The 14,333-nt window shown below is 38.5% G+C and overlaps 1 protein-coding gene across 1 annotated transcript in view; it reads right to left on the bottom strand.

The window, feature by feature from the left end:
• Positions 1 to 10,569, bottom strand: part of LOC131524658 (protein unc-13 homolog C-like) — a 169,715-nt gene extending 159,146 nt beyond the window's left edge. Inside the window, 3 exon segments of the mRNA XM_058751895.1 lie at positions 609 to 4,157; positions 8,781 to 9,237; positions 10,461 to 10,569. Coding sequence (XP_058607878.1) covers positions 609 to 3,918 — 3,310 coding nt within the window. The 5' untranslated portion in view covers positions 3,919 to 4,157; positions 8,781 to 9,237; positions 10,461 to 10,569.
• Between the last annotated feature and the right edge of the window lie 3,764 nt (positions 10,570 to 14,333).

Here is a 14,333-nt window from a genome sequence, read left to right as displayed (position 1 = left end):
GAAAATGCATAAATTAAATTTGAGAGCTACGATGGTGGGCATGATTTCTAGTGAGTAACGACTTGAATTTCATTACATCACTCACACAAACTACTGTATATGACATTAGAAGAAATGTGGAACATAAGTCAAATGGACTAATTTTATGATGCCTTTTGGGACAACCACTGATAAATGTACGCTTCTGCTGAATGAGAAGGTGCTGAATGGTAAAGCATTGTCAAATTGTCTCTTTTTATGTTGACAGTGACAGTAAATGATGAAAAGAACATTATTATATGGGTGAACTGTTCCTTTCAAAATAAATGCTTAAATACATATAAATAGAACTGTTGATTGGACTCTCTTTCATCTGAACTCTGAGGCACTGACAACAACCACACACACGCACACACAAAATCAATCGCCAATTCTAACCACTCAACATCAAATACTAGTAATCAACATCTTGCCCTTCACAACAACCCTGGGATGTCATGAACCAAGACCTCATGTATGGACAACGGTGGATCTCCGATGACTCAATCAATGGTTCACCAACCAAAGCCATAACTAAAACCCTTCAAGACAACAATAATAAGTTAACATATAAACTGGTTGGTTCATACCTCCTGCCAAGATCTGCTGTTCCAGCTCAGCCATCTGCTTCCTGTAAGCTCTCAGCGCCGCCTCTTTGAAGGTGGGACGTATCCTCTTTTTGGGTGGTGCTTCTTGCACGGGAACCTCTGTAACATTTTTGTTCTCATCCTCTTGTTCTACTGTCTCTTTTATCTCATCTGCTCCCTTCGTTTCTGGTATTTCTTGATCTTCCTGCACCTCCTCCTTACTCTCCTCCTGTTCCTCGGTCTCTGCTTCCGGTTCCTCGGTTTCTTCCACGTAATCCACCAAACTCACCTCATACTCCGCCGTGTCTTCGGTCATGGGATTGTCATCATACTCCTCACTGTATTCCTCATCATATTGCTCATCAAGGCTGCAGTCATATTCCAGCACGAGGTTACCCTCTTGTGAGATGTCATACTCTTGCGAGACGTCGTATTCCTCTTCTTGGTACTGTTCCTCAGCCTCGTTTGCGTTCGTTCTGTTTTCCAGATTGGCTAGCACTTGTTCCATCACCTCAACGTAATGTGTCTCATTGTCCACAGGTTGTTCAGCAGGTTGTTCTGCCTCTTCTGCCTTGTAATAGAAAGGCTCTGTGTAGACGTCCGAGTCAATGGTTGTGCTGGAGCTGTTCGCTGTGGACTGGGACATGGTTCTGAACCTACCCATGAATGAGGTGTTGCTCGGTTCTTCAACCGGGGCGCTAGTGCTTTGGGAGCCTTTATTCCACACGAAATCCAAAGCTGACTTTGCTCTTTGCAGGGTGGATCCAAATCCTCCAAAGCCGAAGGTTTTTTCACTAAGGTCAATGCTGAGCCTGCTACTCCAGGATTTGGGGACTTCCTCCACTTTCTCATTTCTGATCTCACTCTGGCTCCGGTACATGGAGGAAGATCTCTGGCTCTGCTGGAGGTGGTTCACATCTTGTCGCTGCAAAGTTTGTGGAGCTGATTCAGGCTTAGCTTGGATCTTCTTGGTCTTGGGCTTCTTTTCGGGTTTTGGTTCCGCCGCAGGTTTAGGTACTGGTTCTGGTATGGGTTCAATCGCAGCCTCCGGCTCTGGTTCTGGCTCCGGTTCAGGTTCTGGTTCTGGTTCTGGCGGTGGCATTTGTTCTAGTTCTGGCTCTGGCTCTGGCTCTGGCTCTGGCTCAGGTTCAAAAAATTCAGGTTCTATATCTATATCTTGATCTTGGCCCATCTCAGGAGTGCTATCTAGTGTCAAAAAGGTCTCACCTTCAAATTGCAAATCAACCTCAAGGCATTTAGTTATTTTCTCAGGGAAACCAGGGTTAGCTGCAGGGTCAAAGGGGCTACTGATTTCAGAGATTATGTTCTGTTCAGTGGAGGCATCCAAACCTGAATCAGCACCTTGTTCAAGGTGATGCCAGTCTTTCCAAGGTGAGAGGTCACCTTGCAGCGACAGCTGAGAGCCACTGTAATGGCTTCTGTCTCCCGATACACAAACAAGACCATTACTTACACCACTGTCAATAGTCTCAGTGGTTTCAACTTCATTGTGTTCCGCATAAGGTCGTTCCTGGCTCAAAGTTTGACTGGGGGGACTGGCATACCAAGAGGATGCCATGTCTTCTTGCTTCCGTTGCCAAAGTTCCTGATCTGAAGAGGAGAGCAAGGAGCAGCCATTGACTCTGTTGAAATACTGACTCTCAGAGAAGTCCTCAGAGTAAGACTGGCAAAGTTTAGAGCAGTCCGATTCAGACCGGCTGAGTTTGGGAGTGGAGTAGTCGCTCTGAGACAGCCATCCAGGTGTTATGTCAGAATAGTAGGACTTGCTTTGCTTGTCGTGGTCATCGTAGGCTGTGCTATCGGCATAGTGCACAGAGTACGCAGCGTCATCGGCCATCCTTCGGTGATCGTGAGATTTTTTCTTGTCCGATTTACTTTTTGGAGGTGGTTTGGACACAATTGCATATTTGTTCTTGTTTAATTCATCAAGCTCTTTGTCGCTTTCCATGGAGTCCCAGTCGTCACTTTCAGCCTTGTCTTTGGCTGAGACCTTGATGTCCATGCTTTCGTACGTCTGAGAGGAAGCCATCGGCTTGTCTTTCTTTTCTTTCGAATCGTGTGCTAGACTATCTGTCGAAATGGATATCCCAGTCCCTTTTAGCTTATAACACTTTTTCAAAACTAAATCCCTGTCTTGGGGGCTTGAAAATATAACTATAATTGGTCGAGGTTTAGCATTGTAACATTCTCTTTGTTGGCCTAGTCGATGGGCCAGTTCAATTTTAAATGTCTTGCGTGCTTCAGCGAAGCCCATTTTCTCTTTCAGGATCTGATAAATAAGGTCTTCTGTTTTTTCGTACTTCTCCTCAGGCACATTTAGAAATCTCAGAGTAGCTTTGTTGGACTGTTGGCTAATCTGTTTGATGTAGTCGTGGATGTCTCGAGTCTCACGTCTGGACTGCACAAAACCCGAACGGAGCTGCTCGATTTCGCTCTGCACCACCTCCACGCTGCTGGAGATCTCGTCAATGGAGCTTTTGAGGGCGTTAACATGCCCTCGCAGTTCTGAGAGCTCGGACTCGATCTGACTGATTCCCTGAAGTTCTTTGAAGATCATCTCCATCACGTCCTGAGTCTGGCTGATGCATCCCGTCGAGCTGGATCCCGGCTCCAGGGTAGTGGCTTTCTGGTGTCGGCCGGCCCGGTCCAGAGATTTGCTTCTGATGCCAAGAGTCTTTCTCCAGTTGCTGGCCTCTGAGTCCGAGGACACACATTCTTGGCTCTTCTTCCATTTCCTCAGTTTTTTCAGAGCGCCCAATCGAAGGGTGTGGAGACTGCTGCGCTCTCCCCGCTCCCCCTCCGAGCTGCCATCGGAGGGCGCTAAACTAATCAAACTCTTCCTGTTCCTTCTTACTGGCATTGTATAAGCTTTTTGTTCATCAAATCTATGGACAAGTTTTGCCTCGTTTAGAGAGTCGGAGTAATCACTATCAATTGACAAGACCTCATGAAACTCATTATTATTCAGAAAGAGGGCATTTTTTGGAAGTCCATTGGCAATTGCTACACGGTAACTGAATGTTGGCGAGAGAGAAGAACAGTCGTTTTTTCCGTCATCCTCCTCAAGGGATATATTGCGTGCTGATGAGCATTTGGAGATCTTTTTAACTGTGCTTTTCAGTGTGGTTGAGAACGTCGGGTTCCGTGCATGCACTTCGGGGGACGTTTTGGGTTCTTTTTTGTTTTCGCTACTCTCTTTCTTCTTTGTGGTATTTGCCAGTTTCTTTGTAAACATTCCTTTGCAAATCTTTACGATGTAAGACGATAGCTTCTTGAAATGGGCAGAAACCATGGAGGGCGATGTTTCAGCAGTTTTGCACTCTGGACGCAGTGAAGCAAAGCTGGTCTCAAATCCAGCAGTGCTCAACAGGAAGCACACAGACACTTACGAGTTTTGAAAGTCAACCCTGAGGTATAATAAAGGGTCTAGAGAAGAAGTGACCTCAGATGCGGTTGTGCCGGGCAGAAATCATCGCACATCCTCAGTGAGGGAAATATTCAAGAGTGTTCTTCAGAAAAGGCCTCATGTCTCTGAAAAAAAAAGAAAAAGAAAGATCTTTTAAGTTAGTTTGCACCGAAGGTCAGCATGTAAAATGCATAACTCTGAATGTTACACTGCATGTACTGTATAATAAATCATTGAATAATTCTTTGTACTAGAGCCCCAATTTCATAGTCCGTTTCTTATGAGGCTGTCAGATCCAATCCAGCTGAGCTAGATGTTTCACATTTTGAGAGAATTGCGGAAAGTTTCTTATTTTCACAGAAACTAGAGCAGAAAACATTCTGGTGTTGTTTTGGAGATCCAATAAACCCTTAAACTGCCTGACATGAATAATTGTGTTTACATTATTTTACAAATCAATGCATTTCTAGCTTCAAAATGAGCATGGCAACATAATCATCAATCGAGTTACACCACCTTTGGAAATCTGGTACATGTAGTGTCCCGTGATACAGACACACAACTTAATGATCACAGTTCAAATGCACTAGAAAATACAATATGACCAAACTGACCAGAACAATATACTCAAGTATAAAGGGCAAGACCCTATGGAAAAAAAAAGTGGAATATGCTTGAATATCAATAATTCAGATATGAATGGTTTTGTCTAGAAGCTCATTCGTTATTCATAAATGGAGGTGAAAGGTGAGTAATACAGTCACACTGTATTACTGCACTAAAGGGCCTTGTTTCTTTCTAATTAAATACGGTTCACATAGGGCCTAAAAATGTATAAGGGCATAAGAAAGAGAGATGTGATATTCTGTGGGTGAAGAAAAAAAAATACACTGGCATTGTGCTGAGTCACATTTTCTTATTTCAAACAGAAAACAAGATTATTTTTCTTACCCTATTGGCAGATTATTTTGCTTGTTCCAAGCAAAAACTCACCTAATTGTGACTTGTTTTTTCTGAAAACAAGAAAATAATTTTTACTTGTCTAGAAAATCCTTCTTGGTGTAAGAATTTTTAGATAATTTGGCTGGAAACAAGACAAAAAATCTAAGTAAGAAAAGCATTTTTTGCAGTGAATAGACTCAGTATCTGCATTCAGCTGCAATACAAACATTGTTCTCAGTTTAATAGTAATTTCCCTATAATACAGAACAGAGCAGATGTCAGCCTGTGTAACGTATGCGCGTGTGTGTGTGTGTGTGTGTGTGTGTGTGTGTATGGATGGCGTTGTTGACATATGTGTTGCTGTGAGTCACACACCTTGATGTTTACAGACCTCTCTCTCTCTCTCTCTGTCTGTCTCTGTCTGTCTCTCTTTCTCAGACCCTCTAAAGCAGCTTTCACTCCACTAATGTAATTATAATTTGAGTGTACAAAACTTGTACACTCAAATGTTATTAATCCAATCAGATGTAATTTGATGATCGGTGCTAAACTCACTCTGTATCCTGTCAAGAACACGGTCATATTTCAGTACATCAGTAGTTTGTCTTATTTTCCACTAAAAATATCCTTAAAACAATACAATTATGTTTCACGAGTAAAGTCACGTAAATAAGATAAAATGACTTATTTTCAATGGAATTTGAATCTTGAATAAAGTTTATTTTGTCCCCCGCTGGCAAAAACAATCCTGTTTTTTTTCTTCTTCTTCTTGTTCTAAGCATAAATCTCAATACATTTTCTTAATTATGCATAGCTCAAGAAAAAAAAAAGTAAAAAATATAAAATATTCTCTAAAAACAAGTCCTATTGTCTAAGCTTCTCAAGTAAATATCTGTCAAAAGAATCAGTTGCATTAAGAGTTTTTGCATCATAACATTATTTTCCTGACAATAAATATTTTAATATTATTGAGGTGCTTAATCATCTTGAAAGTAATATCACAATTCCAAAAATCTAAATGGTTAGGAAAATTAATTATATATATATGTATATGTATATGTATATATATATATTAGTGCTGTCAAGCGATTAATCGCGATTAATCGCATCCAAAATAAAAGTTTTTGTTTATATAATATATTTGTGTGTGCTGTGTATGTTTATTATGTATATATAAATACACACACATACAGTATATATTTAGAAAATATAATTTAATTTATATACAAATATATTTAACATATAAACATAACATGTTTTTCTTAAATATATACATGCAAGTGTGTCTATTTATATATATGTAATAAATATACACAGTACACACATATATATTATGTAAACAAAAACTTTTATTATGGATGCGATTAATCGTGATTAATCATTTGACAGCACTAATATATATATACATACATATATATATATATATATATATATATGTATATGCAAATTTAAATGTAAATATATAGTTGGTTTTCTTAAGATTTTAAGGTAAATTGTGAAGAAGATGAGATTCACTCTGACACAAATTCTGCCTATTCAACACAACCAAACCACTCAGTAACAGACATCAGATGTCACAATCACCAGACCACATCATTTACTACGAATTTTCTCGCTGATACTTTTAATTAAACTAAGTATTCGGCTGGTAAAACTCCAGCATGTGGTTTCTTAAGCAATGATTAAGACTTTGGGCATTGATGTCTATTTAGAAGAGTCAGTCCGGCCAATGGAAACAAATGCTGAGACCAGAGGTTTCTAACTTCCTTTTCCAACGAATTTATTAGCTCTTTTGTGATTAATGGCTGAAATCGCTGTCTATTTATTAAGCCATTACAGCATTACAGAGCTCATTCAATCAATCTACTGAAACTACAGACGAGACAATTAAATCTGATTAGAGTAACTGTCATATTTCCATCACAAACCCAACAGGTAATCAAGTACTATTTCACAGCGCTAATCAAATTTCATTGGATATGATGTAAATGCAATGCTAAAGATCATCACAGAGGCCATTATGGAAAATATGTATGTTTTAATCTGCACTGATTACGAATTTATGTTGTTTTAGAGTCACTTAATTGGATAGCTAATGAAAAATATACACGGAATGACCAAACATATGTGACAGCACCTACAAATGAACAGATCTGTTAAGTAATTTCCCTCTGGGATTAATAGAGTTTTTTGAATCTTGAATCTGGCTATTTCAGCTGCACTGACTACTAGCAATCCAACATATTGAAATGCAATTATTTCTATTCAAGTACGATAATGACCTGCACACAAAGCGAGGTCCATAAAGAAATGCTTTACTGACTCTGGCATGAAAGAACTTGATTGATGCCCTAATGCTCCTGAAAGAGAGCAATTCCCTGCATGCATGAACTAAGATCTAGTGCAAAGAAGAGTGGAAGCTCTTAACGATGGATTTGTTTCAGCTTTTGTCTTCTCAAGATGTTAACCGATAGACTGGAGTGGTGTGGATTATTGTGATGTTTTTATCAGCTGTTTGGACTCTCCTTCTGACGGCACCCATTCACTGCAGAGCATCCATTGCTGAGACACTGATGCAATGCTACATTTCTCCAAATCTGATGAAATAACAAACTCATCTACATCTTGGATGGCCTGAGGCTGAGCACATTTTCATTTTTGGATAAACTATTTCTTTAGCTCAATATTCTTAAACCTCTCCTGAGCAACGAAAGTCCAAACTCTGAGCAATAACATTTTTCTTTCCAATTCCACAAGCTAGAATGCAATGCTTTCTTATGAACCTATAACCTATTAACAACGCCTGAACCTCAAACCACCTTTAAGCAGATTCAGGTTATAGGTTTCAAAAAACTGCTTTCATTATCCAAATGAACAGAACTATAAAGTGAAACTGACTCGGCTCCTCACCAAAAGCCTACTGTGAAAGCATACTGTGCAATTATTTGCAAGTTCTTTTTTTTATTAGTTTATTCATTTATTATGTCACTGCTCCAAATTATTGCGCTTGACAGCGTGTTGTGCAATCCCTCATAAAGATGGGCAGCTCATTAGCTGCTCTCTCTTTCTCCCTCTGTCGCCCCGAGGAGAGCCGATTCTCATGTGTGGTCGTCTGTGAGCTTGAGATGCAAAAGACATGGATTATCGATCCGATGCAGACACAGGGCTCTGACCCCGTACCTCACATAAAGACACTGCTCTGACAACCTCAGCCCCTTCTGATGCATATTTAAGATAGAGAGACAGCGAGAGAGAGAGAGAGAGCCCCACCCACTAACACAATTACGAGCCGTTGCTCATCTCACATTCACTCATTACCCCGCGAAACCTCGGCATGCACAGATCCGTGTCGGCATATGCTTTCTAAATCTGAAAATGCATGCATTTTAACCATAAGCACAGCTGACTTTGAGGCCCCTCGACTGAGAACATGCTGGATATCAGTTCACATCAACAGGGCAGCCGTCCCGGCATGCATGCATCCGTGCATGCATTAAACCAACGCTAATTTGAGAGCGCGATGCATGCTCTTGGTGCGAGAAATGCAACAAATCAGAGCTGGCGGAATTGGAAAGCTCTTAATAATCCAGCGAGCGCTTCCATCATCCCGCTCTGCCTGTGAGGACACGCTACCAGATGTTGATCAGTGAGCTGAAAGCATCAAGCGTCGGACGTACCACAAAGTCTAATGGCACAGAATGGCATAAAAAGTGATACACGGATGCATGCACACACAAAATGCACGATCAGTTCAATTGCAATTCAACATTCAAGATGCAACAGCTTAAGTTAGTGCACACACATACCTGAATCACAACCCTCTCCGACAGCATGCAAAATCCATCCACTAGCATCCGCTGAACTCTTAAACGTCCTGCCGCGATGCCCAAAGCATCCTCCGACGATGCAAACGCACAAAGCAAGCCCTCAGTTCCACGTCCTGCTCTCTCTGCGATCCATTCCTCCCTCGTCGCCTGCTGCAGCGCTCCACTCAACCTTGGGATGAAGTCTGGCTCGGTGGGTGCATGCTGTTGCAAATCACGGAAGGATCCTGGGTAAAATCCCTCCTCTCCGTCCGGCTCTCCCAGACAGAAGTCGCAGCAGACGGTGTGTCTGGGACGGTGAAAGCCCCCTGTCTGGATGCACGGGATGCGCGTGTGTGAATAGAGAGAGTACGAGAAGCCCTTGGAGGAGTGCAGCCCTGAGCCTCTCTCTTGCTCACACAGAAAGAGATGCACAAAGCTGCTGCTGCGATTCACAGACCTGCACACGTGACACGAGAGAGAGAGAGAGAAGGAGGATGGGAAAGGATGAGATGCACAGCAGGAAGGCGGGATGAATGTGTGTGTGTAACAGAATCGAAGACTGACTTGCAGCTATTAAACCTTGCATCAATGTCCTCTCGTTTTAACGTCTCTCTCATTCTGTCCATTCCATTCATCCTCTAATTCGCTGTGTTTTCTAATGCAAACATCTCTAGTACATGCAACAAACCTTTTAGCACTGAGTATTAAAGTTGAGCTTGTGCATCGCCCTTCAGCGTTTGTGATTTCTCAAATCACAGCAACTCTATAATCCTCCTACTATAGCAATGACCGAGAACAACCTAGAAATCTAGCTACCCTCAAAACCCTATGAAATGCATAGCAATACATTAATAAATTCAGAATTATTAAGCAATCGTGTAATCCTAGAAACTACATACAGTAGCAACTACCCAGAAATCACTGAGCAATTATTTACCAATGCCATACAGAGTTACAATTGTTACCTACTATTAAAAACAGTTTGCCAATTAGCATGAAGTTGAAATACAATAAAAATATCAGATGAAAAGTGTTGCCTTCGAAGCTATTGTAACTGAAAATTTTAAGAAGCACTAATTGGAAATTAAAACTATACTAAAAGTAAATCAAACCTTAAATAACAATATTTGGGAAAATAAATAAATAAAAATGACAAAAGCATGTAACAAAATTACTAAAAATGTAATTAAAATTTAAAGGAAAAATGATAAATGTTGTCTTGGCAACTAACTGAAATACTTTTAAGTTTGAATTGAATTGAAACTGAACTAAAAGTAAACTAAACCTAAATAGTAAATAAATAAATAAAAATAACAACAATACATCACAAAATAAAAATAAAACTTACAATTAACCTGTCATAGTATATAAATGATACTAAACTAACACTGATGTCATAACAACCGTTCCTAATGCCATCAATCTATGCCATAGCAACCGCCTACAAATCATGCAGAACATCCCATAAACTACTTAGCAACACCCTAGCAACCCTCTAGAATAAATGAGCCTAATGGACTTGAGTTTTGCACAGACACATTTTCTTCCGAAAACAAAACATCTCATTATACCACATTATAGAATATGATTGCACTCATTACTACATTTTCCCCCTGCAATTTGCATGAGAAAAATGAATGTAATCAAACACTGATCTTCAACACAATATACAAAGCTCACCAAGTCTATAGTTAGCACGGTCTTTTACAGTCTCTGTGTCCTTGTAGAATATGATGATCATTTGTGATTGGTTTAGAGCTGATGGCTGAGAGCTCTGCTTGCTTAATTTAGCCGCTGTGCTATTTCCAAAGCTTTTATTATGATTTCTGTATCACTCAGGAAACAGGGGATGTGTCATGTAATCCCGCAAACAGCCGCTAATTTGTCTCGCCTCCCAGCTAAATTGCCTTTCCAGACTCTTTTTGCCCGTGTTACAACAGAAAAGGGGCGTGTGAGCGACAGAGAGGAGAGAGGAGATGAACCAGAGCCGGAGGGAAGCATGAATTTGGGATGTGAAAGCAGAACACGGCTCTTGGTCGCCCTCTAGTCTAGACACGGATTAGCACAACTAACCCACAGCTGCTCATCAAACATTCATGCTAATGCTGTGCTTCACCATAAAGATGTCATGTGTGTTCTGTTATAATCTCGGTGACATATGCACATACTGCTAAATCTCTGACTCTTTCCATAATCCTGGACATAATAACTGCTTAAAGTCAACATGAAATGGCATTAGAAAGACATTTGACTTTCTGATATTCAATGGTATCAGAAAGCAAAGTGTCTCTGGTCATATTTGAATTGATCTGGACTTTTGGACTTTCTATGGCTAAATTCAATTTTAATCAAAAAGCATGTCTAATTAACTGAAATCATAAAACTTGATCAATTTAATCAATAATTTTTTTTTTTTAACTCAAATTCCGTTTTATTTTGCCCAAATTCTGTGCTTTTCAATTTTTCTCGATTCAATTTTAATGGTTTATTTCATGTCTATTTTATTTTTTCTTGTGTTTGATTGATAAAACTCACCAACCAATAAGACACAAGCTTGTGGGTCATGTGGTTTGGATCATAAAGGCCACAGGAGTGAGAAAACAAGTGAAGCAAAGAGAAGTGATATTAAAATCAATTGCTGACAAAATGGGAATGTGTTTAATAGCCTATACAGCACTGACCTCACATCATTTCATTACATCAGCTGTACGATTGCTAACTGTACAATGCTTATTATATCATTATACTGCAGTGTGCTCTTACATCACTGCATTAAAGCAAGTGAAATTTGTATTAGACGACTTGTATATTGAATTTTCCCAGGTTATTTTCATGCAAATGAAATGAAATGTGTATTATCATCAAACAAGCAAATTTGCAGTATATTGCAATAAACAAATAGTTCAGCCAAAATGAAAATCATTTGCTCACAATCACAGGGAACTTTAAGCTTTCAAACTTCAAAATAGGACGAAAAAGCACCATGAAAGCAGTTCATACAAGCACTCTAAATGTTCTTGAGTCATACAATAGCTTAGTGTGAAGAACAGACCTAAATTTAATCCATTATTCACTGATAGCAAGCTGTAAACCACCAAAAAAATCACATAAACTGATTTTCAATGGGATGTGGATGACATAAAAATAAGTTCAAGCTTGTTTGCAAATTATTTTAATTATTTATTAAACAATTAATAAATAAAATAGAATTACATATTAATAATACATATTACAACATATTTATAAATAAAATAATGAATAATTATAATAAATTATCTTTTTTTTAAATAAAACAATTCTTAAATGGTTTAATTTAATTTAATTTAATTTAATTTAATTTAATTTAATTTAATTTAATTTAATTTAATTTAATTTAATTTAATTTAATTTAATTTAATTTAATTTAATTTAATTTAATTTAATTTAATTTAATTTAATTTAATTTAATTTAATTTAATTTACATATTTTGGCCTATTCCTCACATAAAGCTTTTGCATGATTTTAGATTATTTGGAATATAAAACATGATTCATAAAGACCACTTTTAAGATATTTATGTGTCTTTTTTAGTGCTGTCAAACAATTAATCGCGATTAATCGCATCCAAAATAAAAGTTTATGTTCGCATAATATATGTGTGTGTTCTGTGTATATTTATTATGTATATATATAAATACACACACATGCATGTATATATTTAAGAAAAATATGTTATATTTCTATATTAAATATATTTATATATCATATAAATTATACAAATATAAATACATGTAAATATTTTCAAAATATATCTTGTATGTGTGTGCATTTACATATACATAATAGATATACACAGTACACATACATACAGGTGCTGGTCATATAATTAGAATATCATCAAAAAGTTGATTTATTTCACTAATTCCATTCAAAAAGTGAAACTTGTATATTATATTCATTCATTACACACAGACTGATATATTTAAAATGTTTATTTCTTTTAATTTTGATGATTAGAGCTTACAGCTCATGAAAGTCAAAAATCAGTATCTCAAAATATTAGAATATTTACATTTGAGTTTGAATAAATGACCATCCCTACAGTATAAATTCTGGGTATCTCTTGTTCTTTGAAACCACAATAATGGGAAGACTGCTGACTTGGCAATGATCCAGAAGACGAACATTGACACCCTCCACAAAGAGGGTAAGTCACAGAGGTCATTACTGAAAGGTGTGGCTGTTTACAGAGTGCTGTATCAAAGCATATTAAATGCAAAGTTGACTGGAAGGAAGAATTTGGGTAGGAAAAGGTGCACAAGCAACAGGGATGACCGCAAGCTTGAGAATACAGTCAAGCAAAGTCGATTCAAACACTTGGGAGAGCTTCACAAGGAGAGAACTGAAGCTGGAGTCAGTGCATCAAGAGTCACCACGCTCAGGCGTCTTCAGGAAAAGGGCTACCAAGCCACTTCTGAACCAGAGACAACGTCAGAAGCATCTTAACTGGGCTGTGGAGAAAAAGAACTGGACTGTTGCTCAGTGGTCCAAAGTCCTCTTTTCAGATGAAAGTAAATTTTACATTTCATTTGGAAATCAAGGTCCCAGAGTCTGAAGGAAGAGTGGAGGCACAGAATCCATGTTGCTTGAAGTCCAGTGTGAAGTTTCCACAGTCAGTGATGATTTGGGCTGCCATGTCATCTGCTGGTGTTGGTCCACTGTGTTTTCTGAAGTCCACAGTCAACACAGCCATCTACCAGGAAATTTTAGAGCACTTCATGCTTCCTTCTGTTGACAAGCTTTATGGAGATGCTGATTTCATTTTCCAGCAGGACTTGGCACCTGCCCACACTGCCAAAGGTACCAAAAGCTGGTTCAATGACCATAGTGTTACTGTGCTTGATTGGCCAGCAAACTCGCCTGACCTGAACCCCAGAGAGAATCTATGGGGTATTGTCAAGAGGAAGATGAGAGACACCAGACCCAACAATGCAGATGAGCTGAAGGCCACTATCAGAGCAACCTGGGCTCTCATAACACCTGAGCAGTGCCACAGACTGATCGACTCCATGCCACGCCGCATTGCTGCAGTAATTCAGGCAAAAGGAGCCCCAACTAAGTATTGAGTGCTGTACATGCTCATACTTTTCATTTTCATTTTCATACTTTTCAGTTGGCCAAGATTTCTAAAAATCCTTTCTTTGTATTGGTCTTAAGTAATATTCTAATATTTTGAGATACTGATTTTTGACTTTCATGAGCTCTAAGCTCTAATCATCAAAATTAAAAGAAATAAACATTTGAAATATATCAGTCTGTGTGTAATGAATGAATATAATATACAAGTTTCACTTTTTGAATGGAATTAGTGAAATAAATCAACTTTTTGATGATATTCTAATTATATGACCAGCACCATATTACATAAACAAAAACTTTTCTTTTGGATGCGATTAATCGTTTGACAGCACTAGTCTTTTTGAAGCATGACATCTTTAGTTCCCCTTTATTTTAATCATACTGAAAGTGACCAGCATGTTGCCAAGGTCACAAAAGTACCGTTTACTATATAT

This window comes from Onychostoma macrolepis, chromosome 18, assembly GCF_012432095.1.
Source record: "Onychostoma macrolepis isolate SWU-2019 chromosome 18, ASM1243209v1, whole genome shotgun sequence".
In the NCBI taxonomy this organism is placed as follows: Eukaryota; Metazoa; Chordata; class Actinopteri; order Cypriniformes; family Cyprinidae; genus Onychostoma; species Onychostoma macrolepis.
This window is presented reverse-complemented; position numbering and strand designations above follow the sequence as displayed.